This window comes from Vulpes lagopus, chromosome 11 (assembly GCF_018345385.1).
Source record: "Vulpes lagopus strain Blue_001 chromosome 11, ASM1834538v1, whole genome shotgun sequence".
NCBI lineage: Eukaryota > Metazoa > Chordata > Mammalia > Carnivora > Canidae > Vulpes > Vulpes lagopus.
The window spans coordinates 11,526,647-11,539,317 of NC_054834.1; the positions used below are offsets into that span (position 1 = coordinate 11,526,647).

At 45.0% G+C, this 12,671-nt stretch overlaps 1 protein-coding gene and 1 pseudogene across 1 annotated transcript; both read left to right on the plus strand.

Annotated features, from left to right (window-relative positions):
- The first annotated feature begins 1,528 nt into the window (after positions 1-1,528).
- On the plus strand, positions 1,529-8,012 carry LOC121501688. Its single transcript, XM_041773989.1, has 2 exons — positions 1,529-1,611; positions 7,199-8,012. The coding sequence occupies exons 1-2, from the start codon at positions 1,529-1,531 to the stop codon at positions 8,010-8,012; spliced, it is 897 nt and encodes a 298-aa protein (XP_041629923.1).
- A 4,239-nt stretch (positions 8,013-12,251) lies between these two features.
- LOC121501689 lies at positions 12,252-12,622 on the plus strand (annotated as a pseudogene).
- The last annotated feature ends 49 nt before the right edge of the window (positions 12,623-12,671 follow it).

Sequence of the window (12,671 nt, forward strand, 5' to 3'; positions counted from 1 at the left end):
GGACATGGTCCAGTGAGAGATGGGATGGGAGCCCCCAAGAAAGGGCGGGTATCCAGGGAGGCTCTGGTCTCCATCACCAGCAACCAGGTAGACAGAGCTCCATCCTCACACAGGAGGTCCTGGAGGATGGTCAGGTGAGGGCATGACAGGTCATCAGAGAACATCCAGCCCCTACCCCTGGTCTGCCTGTCTTCTGAGATGCAGAGGGCACGTCTCTGTGGCCCTCGGGGACATTTATTTTACACTCTGGTCTCACTACAGGTCCCACAGCAAGACCAGGTCTCAGTTACTTTCCTGTCTTCCATGCCTGCTGTGCTCCATGTCTGCTCAGTGTTCTAAGAGCAGAGGGAGGGACGAGAGGAAGGGAGGGCTGAGCTTTTGAGCCCCGATGTCCCCTTAACCCCGCCAAGTGTGTCAGATCACGACTTCCAGGCTCTTCCATCTAGAAAATGTGGGAGGCTGTACCTGTGACAGGATCTCTCTGGGAGTAAAGGGCACTGGTCACTGCTGTGGTCAGCTGACAGACACATCATCCAACATCATTTGCATTAGACCTTTTACATTGGGAGGAACCTGCTCCCAAAGATCCCTGTCTGAGCCAGAAGCTCCCAATGCCCGGAAAAGCTCTGCCCACATCACTCTGTCTCCAGCCCCTGAACCGACACTGGGCCAATATGGGTTTCTCCATGGCCCTCGACCCCCCTGGCTGCTGGTGCTCTCCTCCTCCCAGGGTCTAGCAGGCCACTGTGTGTGTGTGGGGGGGGGGGACCGAGTTTTGTCCCCCACAAGGTCCAACCTGCAAAGGCACTGTCCCCACAGAAGGGACCCCTGAAATGCAGAGCCGGGGCTCCCCCTAGTGGTTGGGGAGCCCAGAGATCATCCCACAGGACCTGGGCCTAGTCCCTCCAACCCCCAACTAGGATTCCTAGCACCATGACCCCTGATCAGGGTGATCCCAGCAGGAGCCTGACTGACAGAACGAGGGTCAGGGGACATGGGGTGTCAAGCTCTGTGAGTATCAACAAAGTTGCAGGAACAGTATTTTAGCAAATCACAGCACACATGCACACTCAGCAGCCTTAGTGAGCTACCTGGAGAGGAGGATTTTTTACATTCTGATGATCATTAAGCTTATCAGCTGACACTAAGTGTCATGTAGTACCAGTCTCACTTTTGCGGATTTTCCTTTCTGCAGATGAGGAGCTGAGAAACAGTGGTGTGAACACTGACTCCAGGGCTCACAGCCAAGACAGGGGGGAGGAGGGGAGGCAGAGACAGCAGAGATGGCCTGGTCGCTGGATGCTGAGCCTCTGCAACCCAGCCTCCTCTTGCTGCATCTAAAGGGTACAGATAAGCTAGTCTCTGAGGGAAACACTTCATGGACGCCAGGAATGAAGAGAGACGCTCAGCTTTCTCCTCATCAGAGAGATGCCCATCACCTCCTTAACAACGTGACCCTGTGTGGTCACCATCACATTTCTAAAATCTTGGATGTCAGATAAGAGCATGGGCAGTGTTTATAGAGAACATGCATGTGTATTTCCAGGACCGGGAACTGGGGGATCAGATTCCCAGGGAAATGCTGAATGCCCAGCAGCAGAGCCTCGAGGGGTGGGGGACAGCCTGGGTGTGACAGCCAGTCTGGGTGCAGTACAAGTGCCCGTCACTGTCGGGGGATGAATTAGTGCTGTGGCTGCAAGCAGTGGTACAAGGAGCAGCACAGGGGAGCAGTGAACTGTAGGGACAGACACATGGGCTGACAGGAATGCTATGCCATGTGTATACACGTAAATGTACACTATTCACCAGCAAATCTCTATGGTTTTCACAGGTACAGAGGACACCAAACATATCAGTGTTCTCATCTAAGGCTGGGAAATGGGGCCTTGCAAGGAGGAGCCCCTTACCTAAAACTGCCAAGCACACTGAGTCCACACCTGGAAAAGCAGGCTTCCGGCCTGGTAGGTCTGGGGACTTCCCTCCTCCAGTGGATCCTTTGCAGTAACAAGGCATCACTTCCCTGGGCTCCACCCCAGAGGACTGTCCCTATAGGAGCCTCAGCGGCCAGCGGGGGGGGGGGGGCGGAGGGCAGAAGTCAGCAGAAGGAAGAAGCCAACTACTGTAGTTTTCAAGCCTGAAGCTTATTATTGAAAACAATTGGGAAGTGGAACAAGGTCACAATGTGCATTCAAAGCAACAGCCCAGTGAGGACAAAATTAATCCCTGAATCACAAACATCCACGCAGGTTACATAGGGCACAGGCCTCAGAGCCTGGCAGACTGGAGGTTCTCCGTGTGTCTTTCCTAGCTGGGCAATCTCAGGTGGGTGACTCCACCTCCCTAAGCCTCTGTCTCATCTGCAGAATGGGATGAATGACACCTGCTTGCTGCTTGCAGGGAGGGAGTCAACAAGTACAGTGTGTGACACTTAGTAAGAGGTATTTGTTATTATTTAGGGGATCAATGATTTCTTTTATGACCTTTAAAAAAATTAGTCTCAAAAAGGTAAGCATCTATAAATTCACAAGTAGTAGAAGAATATCTCTCTCTGTGTGTCTCCCTGTCTCTCTCCCTCCCTCCCTCTTTCTATATATAGAAAGATGTATATGTGTCTGTTGAGAATATATACAGAGAATGGATGGTGTCGTGGGTTTTGGTATTTGTTAGACTTGGGTTTGAATCAACGCTCCATTACTTACATGACCCTAAAATATCTTAGGATTCCAATAGGCTGATCTGTCAAATGTGATTGTTATAACTACCTTGACATGTTATTATGAGGAAAAGATTGTTATACAAATCACTTCGTACATAAGACTGGCAATATTTATTTACAAAGCAATTAATTTGGCCCAATCCCTGGCTCATGGTGGAGACAGAGAGCTTGCCTGGGATAGTCTGCTCTCACAGCTGCTCCTGGGGCAGCCTCCTGTCCCTGCTCACGGAGTCCCTGAGCACAGGACGGTCAGCCAGCGTCCCTGCTCTTCCTCACTCCCAGCTTCTGTGATGACACTTGGTATTTGTACTTTGTAATAACAGCCATTCTAACAGGTGTGAGGTGCCCCGTTAATTGTGAGTTGGTTTGTATTCCAAGAATTTCAGATAAACAACATATAGTTTTGTAACTTATGTCCCAAATATTATGTATTTGTGCTTTTTTCCCATTAACTCTCGCAACCCTGTGTGAGGCAGACTTTTGATTTGAGAGGAACAGAATTACTGTATCACACTGGTTTGCTATGTGCACATGTGCACGCACACACACACATCCATTTACCCTGAGAATAGCCAAATTGGACTAACATCGCTGATTCTAATTCCTTCTAATAAAGCAGGCTCAATGATTATCACATTAACTCACCTTTTTAAAGGCGTCCTTGGTGAGGAATGTCCAAAGCCTGTCGTTATCTGTTGACTGAGAATACTCATGTGTACCTCACAGATTTTATTATTTTCAAGGGTTATAAACTGAGATTAATGTTTGAAAGGGGCCTGATCTCATGCCTGACATGTGGTAGGTTTTCTGCATGTAGTGACTGAGCTTGAAATGCCAGGTCCACTCAATGAGAGGTGCACACAGTAGAGAGGGGATGGAGCTCTAATCCTGCCTCAGCTGCTCATGGTCCTGTCATACTGAATGAGTCACTTGCATTGTAGGAGCTGTTTTCTCATCTTTAAAGATGAGGAACAATGAGGCTTCTGATAGGAAGGCTTTCCTTTTCTTGGGGAAAGATCTTCCTATACCCTGTGGTCCTTCTAGCTGGACTTAGAGTCAAAGTGATATGAGACAGATTAACAGGAGAAAATCAAGTTTAATAGGCAGACATATGGGGAGTCCATACAGACATGGAAATTCCCAAGAATTTGGAATAGGCAGCTTTTATAAGCTAAGGAGAGAGGCAGGGGTCTAGGATATAAAAGGTCCAGGCGCAGGAAGGTGAGAGGAGAGCCCAATTTGGAAGAACAAGGCTGCCCAATGATGCAGATGATTCCTTAGGCAAAGTGGAGTCTCTGTTAATAGCCCTTAGGCCTTGGTTTTATTTTATTTTTTTAATATTTTATTTATTTATTCATGAAAGACACAGAGGAGAGAGAGAGAGGCAGAGACATAGGCAGAGGAAGAAGCAGGCTCCATGCAGGGAGCCCGATGCAGGACTCCATCCCCGGTCTCCAGGATCACGCCCTGGGCTGAAGGCAGGCGCTAAACCACTGAGCCACCCAGGGATCCCCGGGCCTTGGTTTTAAACATGGGGTTACTTGTCTAACAAAAAGAAATTATTTTTCAACAGTTTTTTTTTTTTATCAGCACAAAGTGTTATAAAGGTATAAACTGAAGATAAAAGAAAAAATATTGTATGCAGTCCTTTCATCAAAATATATCAGTGGCTTTCCTATTTTGGGGTTTCTGGGCCTGGCCAGTTCACTAAGAGTCGACATCACGTGGAAATCCAATTTATTTCCTGTGACCTAGTGAAGAAGTAAAACTGGATAAGATCTCATACTCTCCCATGGTCAGAAGGGAGCTGCTGCAGGTCAGGGAAAGCAGGCCAGCCTCTCAGAGGTTAAATGAAAAGGTTCAAGCTTCTGCTCTGATCCACCTGCTTCTCCCTTTGGGCTGAGGTTTGGGGCCATCAGAACAGTTGTATTCATGGCGGCAGCAGGATGACTTGGGAGGACAGGAAGTACTGCTCCCTCCACAGACACCTGATTTCTCTCCTCCTGGGGACCACGGGGTCTTGCTCAGAACCTTCCACTCTCCACATGACGGTAGTTGGGGGGAAGCCTCGACTACTCTTTCTATGATGCTCAAGAGTTTTCTCCTATTACTTTTTAAATGTGTGTCTCTCTTAGAAAAATATAACCTTTCAGTGTCACTTGGAGAAAAGCACAGCTGCACCACAGCAGGAAGAGAAGCAGAGGAAAGGAAAACAATTGTTACCTGTTGAAATGCATTTCCAGATCCAGGATGCACCCTCTACACTCTGGGGTGGTGAGTAAGCAAACTAAAACTTAGATACTCTCCTGTCCCTGTAAATGCTGCCCTTGACCAGAAACTGTCTATCCCAGCAAGCCAGGCCCCAGACACCAAGGATCTGTAATGATTCCCCTGTTCTACATAAGACCAGATCTGCAACCCCAGCCAATCAGCCTAATCCAGATTCTCTCTCCTCATTCCTGACTGACCTGCCAGCCTTTTGAGGAAATCCCTGACCTCCCAGGCCATCCTGCCTGTTCCCCTGGGCTGCTTCTAAGGCTCTATGATATTCCCTGTTGCCCTGAATCCTTGAAGAAGAGTGCTCCACTGCTTGTGAGGCCCTGAGCTCCCCAATCCATGGATTGTTCTTATTTTAATAAGGGACATCAAGTCTACAGATTAAATGGTTTTACTTTTGTCATTTGAGACACCCAGGAGAGTATTTGGGAGTTTAGGTAGACTTCACTACACACTGAAGGCTAGTCATGGCCAGCAGTTGTTTGCATAAAAACAATAATTGCCTAAAAACAAAAAAGGCTGATGAAGTAAATTAAATTTATTCTCATAAAAATATAGATCATTGTGGATTATCCCTTCATATGTAAGATTTTCTTATTGGTAGAAATCTAGAAAACTAGAAAGAGAGTTGTTACCCAATTTCTCACCACCCACATAGCTCACCTTCTATATTCAGACTCTTTCCAACTGTCATTTTCTGTGCAGATGTCAACCCCACTGGCACTTTCTTTTCCACTTACCACTTTGGCACTGCTACCCTAGACACCTGCTGAGGGCCTGAATGATGGCTCTAAAATATTCTTTTAGCAGAATATTCTAGTCAACACCCCACCAACTCAGTACAACCCCAAAGCCTGCATTTTGGGACTCTTGAGACTTGAATGTTGGTTATGGCTCAGTATGTCTTCCTTTCAGTTTTCACCAAGAGGAGGAGCTCAGGAGCTGGGTCTGATAGTGGTTGAGAAGGACCCAACCTTCCTTCCCCAGCCAAGTTCACTTTCTGACTATCCTCACTGCCTTCTCTCCCCAGGCTCACAAGCTATAACTAGCATTACTAATTACCATAACTACACCCAGGAGGCCCTAGTATACTGGGTACAACTAAAAATTAATGTTCATTTCAGTCGAAGGTAAATACTACCTTGACTGAATTGAATTTTCATGTCAGAAAGTTTTTTTAGCTGACCCCTCCTGAGGCCCTGCCTTTACCATTTCTGAGGATCTGACACTGGAACTGCAAGACCTGATCCCGCCCCCTGGTCTGCACTGCCCTCAGGCTCCATGCATGCTTCTTCCTCTGGCCGCACACACACACACACACACACACACACACACACACACACATACACATTTTCCAAGACTGTAATATTTTCTGAAATTCTACTCTATGAGGACCCTATAAATTACCTTACTGCAATCAGCCCAATTTTGAGGTGAACACCATTCCCCAACATTTCTTGAGCATTTTCTATGCATCTGGAACACCCTACGTGCTTTGCTCACGTTCCCTGCTTACTCTGCCTGCAACCTAATGAGGTCCCTTTTGACATAAGAGGGAAAGGAGGAGAAACAGCTTGCCCAAGACTATACAGCTATAATGTTTTTTGTTAGGGCATTTAAATCTTCTGATGAACCCTTTAGGAGAAATACTCCAATGCTCGCTTGGGGTGGTGGGGGCGTGGACTACTGTCTTTTCAGCACGGATCTCTGCTCTGTGCTTGTCCCTGCTTCCTGAGCAGGATGCATACCCATCACTCTGTTAGTACCAAATGGCCATTTGATGCTTGAGATTTGTGTCCAGTCAGATCTGGCTAACATCACCACCTAATTCTCTGTAAGCATTCAACCTTGGAAGAGTTATAAAATGTGAGCTATTCCCATTTCTGAATGGTGGATAGCAATATTTATCCCACAAGGTAATTTTCAGGATTTAATCAAACAATGAGCAGAAAATAATTAATATGGTGCTCAGGTGTAGTCTATGTCCAATCAAAGAAACCTGTTATCACTGGTGATCTCTTTGCATCAACATTCCTCAGTGTTTTTCAGGGCCCTGACCGTCCCACCCCTTGTGATCAGACCTGTGCCTACCCTACCCTCTAGCCCCTCCCCATCCCTCCCTCAAGCCTCTCTCTCACCAGTACCTTCAGGTGCCTCAGTGAAGCGGAGGCTCAGACTCTAACCTGCCCTCTGTCACCCACCCAGGCAGTATCCTCCCAGCAGGTGCAGCTATGAGGTCCCCCTTGGCTTCTCTCCACCAGGTGGGAAGAAAAATCATTCTGTGTCCCCTTACCATCCTGTGCACTCTCGTTTCCCCATAAGTCTTGACTCCCTCCCTGCTGCAGGTGCATGGGCACCTTCAGGCTCCTGCCACCACCTCACAGCTGTCCCCCTTACAGGTGGCCATGCTGAGACCAGGCTGGAGCAGCCTGCTGTAGTCGTGGCACGTGAGAAAAGCTCAGCCTCCCTGCTGTGCACAGCCAATGTCAAGGCCAGCTATATCCACTGGTACCGCTACCAGGAAGGAAAAGGGCTCCAGAGGCGCCTCCACCTGGCCATGTTCCAATCAGATGTGCAGTGGGATTCGGTCCTGGAAGCAGACAAAGTCACCGCCATAGAGGTCAAGGATGGCTACAGCTGTACCCTGTTGGTGCTGAAGCTGGAGAAGAGCGATGAGGGCATGTACTACTGTGCTTCCTGGAAAGCACACAGCCACTCACTCTGCCCTGGTCCCCCGTGCAAAAAGGTCACTGACTCCGGGCCCTTCAGGCCTGGCACCTTCCACAGCCTCTGGGTTTCTGGAGTTGTTCTGGGGTCAGCCCTCGGCAACCAGACTCTGGCGGGCACCCCCTCGGCAGGTAGAGCCCTGGAGGCTAAGGAGCCCCTGGTGCTCAGTGTCGCTCAGACCCAGGGAGCTGTCCAGCCTGGAGGGACTTTTCTACAGATTGTCAGGAGCAGTGTTTCTGAAGTATTTGGAACAGAAACTGTGCTGCTCAGTGTAGTAGCCACTAGCCACTAGCCACTAGCCACAGGTGGATACTCTGCACTTGAAATGTAGCTTTATGCTAGTCCAAGCTGAAATGGCTGCTTATGTAACATACAAACCATTATTTTGAACATTACAAATTGAAAGTTAAATATCTCATTAATAATCTCTATATTGATTGCATGCTTGAAATAGCTTCAGATACCTTGGATTACTAATTAAAAATGATCCTAAAGTGAATTTTACTTCTTTTTTTTAAAAAAATTTTTAAGGTAGCAGCTGTCCCTATACAATGTTTGTTGTTGTTGTTGTTGTTGTTATTTACAATACAGTACTAGCAACTTTAATACTAACAGAAGGTTTGACTTTTACAAATCTAAAACAAGAAAAACAGAACCAACCACTCCTAAAGTTACTGATACCTTGTCCTTGTCTAATGTTGCTCTTAAAAATGAAATTAAAATATACGTATGAGTTAATGATGGGTTAATATCTGCAGTGCTTCTAAACTTAATAGGGGTATGCCACTGATATAAACATTACAAATTTGAAGGTTGTTATATCCTAGGGTAATCATGATTTCTTATGTTTGTCCTAAAGGTACTTTCATTAAATCATGATCTGAATCTTAAATTAAGACCTGTCTATCTTTGGGAACCTTAACTTTTCTGCCCCAATATGCTCATAGGTACATATTATTTTCTCAGTGATAGAGCTAAACAATCCCAACACTGGATTTTTATTTCTGCCATCCTTCCTTTCCTGACCTAACTTTTTAGAATGCATAAATTTGCTGAATCCTATTAGGATGCACTTTATTACACAATAAAATGGCAAATATATAATTTGACACCTCATTGGTGATCACTGCTACAAGGGGAGATGTACATAAAAGTCTAAAAGAAGACCACAGATGATAGATATTCATGCATTTAGTATTTGTGCTATTTGGTTCATGCTGAGCCAAATACAACCTATACTTTTATTATAGTCATCTATTTGTCTTAACATTTGGCTCAATTCCCAGCTTTAGATTTGCTAAGACAATTATGTTTCCTTATGTGTCAAGTTTTAGACAATTATTAAGTGCTTATCTTAAGAGAACCTGGTTCTTAAGTATTTTCTAACACTAGAAATTGTGTATGCTAGGAAATGGGGGGTTATCTTGACAGTGATATTAAAATGCTAGAATCCAGTCTTACTTTACTTACTGAGTACGTAAAATTATATCAATAATGGTGACTATAGGGGCGCCTGGGTGGCTCAGTCCGTTAAACATCTGCCTTCAGCTCAGGTCGTGGTCCCAGGGTCCTGGGGATTGAGCCCCGCATTGGGCTCCCTGCTCAGTGGGGAGTTTTGGGGAGTTTGCTTCTCCCTTTCTCTGCCATTCTCCCTGCTTGTGCTCGCATGCTCTCTGTCAAATAAATAAAATCTGTGGGGCATATCCAGGAGGCACATAAATAGGAGGCACAGAACCATTTGGGGACATCATTGGAACCTGAGCAGGACCACTCATTTTGTTTTTACAGTAGCAGCAGAGAACAAAACCCAACAAGGAAACAGCGTAGTACACGTTTACAGCTTTAATTGGAGAACAGTTCCGCTTTTTTTTTTTTTTTCAAAGCTACAATGTTTATTTTTGGCTCCAATTGCTGACCCACATTTATTTCTACTGAACAGCACTCTTATACACTGACAATTTAAAAATCTGATTATCTGCCCTGAAAGATGTGCAAATAAAATATGATGCAAATGATGTCAAGGATGAAGAACTTTCTGGAGATTTGCCACAAAATGTTTGAAAGCTGAGATTGGAAGTCACCTCCTGTTTCTATGTTGCTGCCCCACTGCCTGCTATTACTTCGCAGTGGAGAGTCAGGGAACAGAAGCTCAGGAAGCTGAGGGCCTACTTCTCAGCACCTTCCTGCACTGGCATCTCTGGGGCTCAGCTCCTGTGGGGGGACATGATCCTCAGTGAGGTTGATGCATCAGCCCTGGATGAGACTCAAGGCCCCTTGCCTTCTACTTGTCCTTAAATACTACTGCATATGGGATTTGGAGTCCAGAGTCCCTGAACCTCTCTTCTCTCATGTGTAAAATGAAGTGGTTTAACTGCTATAATTATATAACTGATTTCTGCATAAAGCAAAATTACACAAATAAGATATCACTATGGTCACTACCTTCTTATAAAGGTAGTCAACTCTGATTGAAAAGGCCAAAAAAAAAGAAAGAAAAGAAAACTAGTGTTACTGATCCCCCAGCCCCAAACAGGAAAATCCCTGTTGCTATAAGTGGGAAAGCAGAAAAAGCACTCTGAGGAGGTCTAAACTGAATTAAACTCATTTTCTTTTATTTATTATTTTTTTATTGGAGTTCAATTTGCCAACATATAGCATAACACCCAGTGCTCATCCCATCAAGTGCCCCCCTCAGTGCCCATCACCCAGTCACCCTAACCCCCCGCCCACCTCCCTTTCCACCACCCCTTGTTCTTTTCCCAGGGTTAAGAGTCTCTCATTTTCTGTCTCCCTTTCTGATATTTCCCACTCATTTTTTCTCCTTTCCCCCTTATTCCCTTTCACTATTTTTTATATTCCCCAAATGAATGAGACCATATAATGTTTGTCCTTTTCAATTGAATTTTCAAAGTCTATGGAAAGCTTAGTGGCATTAATGAACATGATTACTCAAAGTCTAAATGATCTCAAGGTTCACTAACTCCTCTTTATTCTCTGAGCTTCTGTTTTTGTGGTGGGAGATTTTTAATTTAGACATACCTTCTTTTGAAAGAGCCCAGCTAATGCTCTGACTCTCTATTAAAGGTCTGAGCCTTCCAGCATATGCAGGAAGGGGTAAGGATAGAGAGGCAGAAATCTATCTTGGTCTGTTTGGGGGATGTTTTCATTAAATTAAAATTTTAAACATGAAATTTAAACATAAAATTCCCCATTTCCTAATACAAGCAAACCCTCTCCTCTTGTGGCATCCTCTCAGGGCCTAACTCCACAGAGCATGACTCTGAGACCTGACTATTAAACTGACTATTAAACTTAGAGGGAAACTAGCTAAATATGAAGACACTCTCAGGAGAAGTCAGCCCAAGTCAATGAAATTACAAGTTTTCAACATGATTCCATATGACCTTTGAGTTACACATAACTGGAAGGACAGTAGCCTTGGGCATGGAGCAATCAACCCTATGGTGGGAAATGAGGGGCAAGCCCAACTTTTGAGACATTTCCTCCATCTGCCCTTCTCATCTTGGCTAAGATGAGTTTCACCAAGGACACTTTGGCCACAAACACCGATGGCAGACCAACCAGAGGCCAACCAGCCCTCCTGTCCTAAGTAAACATTTGCTAATTAAATAGTCGGGGTTTTTTTTTAAGATTTTATTTATTTATTTGAGAGAGAGAAAGAGAGAGAGAGAGAGAACAGCAGAGGGAAGGAGAAGCAGACTTGCCACTGAGCAGGGAGCACAATGTGGGGCTGGATCTCAAGACCCTGAGATCATGACCTGACCTGAAGGCCCAGGCTTAACCGACTGAGCCACCCAGGTGCCCCTAGATGGTTGTTTAAATGGATGATTCATAAAAACACCAAACGCTTCTTATTCCAATGGATAACACTGGGTATAGTGGTGACTACATTAATGTCTGTTGAGGTGAGATTGATATTTTGAGTATTAGAGAGGAGCTCACATTACCTATCGGTGGGGGATTTTGCATAGATAAATGATCAAAATGTCCTCATAATTTGGGCTCAACTCATTTTCTTTCACTCCTGAGGTGAGTGAGACACAATGAGTTTGAAAAATTTGACTAACATTATGTTATCACGTTAAAGCTGATTAAGTTTAAGGATATCTTAAATATCATGATTTCATAGTAACATCCATTACCAACTGACCATACATAGTAGTACGGTGTAAAAGTTGATGTCCGTTACCTCAGACTCACCTTGTAAAAATCACAATTCTAAAAATTGCCTGGTAAACCTGGAAATCCACATTTCTGTTTTGTTTCGGGTACTCTTTATATTCAGCTCTGAGCACAGGTTCACAGGCACAGCCTGGGCCATAGGAATGGGGATAACTTTGGAGAGGTTAATATTAAACATTAGAATCAGGAAATTTTTTGTCACTTCCACATTCCCTAAATTATCTCATAGACACATTGCATTGCTTTTAAATTTTATTTTTAAATATATTTTAAAAATAATTCATGGGGTCCTCAGTCTCGGGCCAAAGCAGTGATGGATTATACAGGTATGGCCAAGACTAAGGATCGAAACCATCCAGACAAGAAGAAGGAGGAGCTGTTTAAAAAGCAGGAAGATTAAAGGTGGAGCTGTCCCAGCTGCACATTGTCGAGGTGACAGGAGGTGCTGTTTCCAAGCTCTCCAAGAAAGGACTTAATTCACAAATCCATCACCTATGTTCTCACCATCATCAACCAGACTCAGAAAGAGAACCTCAGGAAATTCTACCAGCATAAAAGGACAAGCCCAAGGTATGAATATGTAGCCCAAGAAGACAGGTGCCATGCTAGCTGAACAAACAGGAGGAAAACCTAAAGACCAAGAAGCAGCAGTGCAAGGAGTGGCTGTCCTGGTGGCAGAAGCATGTTGTCAAGACCTGAGCACTGGTATCAATAAAACACAAACTAGTGGAAAAAAAAAAAAAAGAAT

Coding starts and splice junctions, on each gene's coding strand:
- LOC121501688 (XM_041773989.1), top strand. CDS start 1,529: ATGCATGTGTATTTCCAGGACCGGGAACTGGGGGATCAGATTCCCAGG. Junction 1,612..7,198: donor CAGCAGCAGAGCCTCGAGGG/GTGGGGGACAGC, acceptor TCACCCACCCAG/GCAGTATCCTCCCAGCAGGT.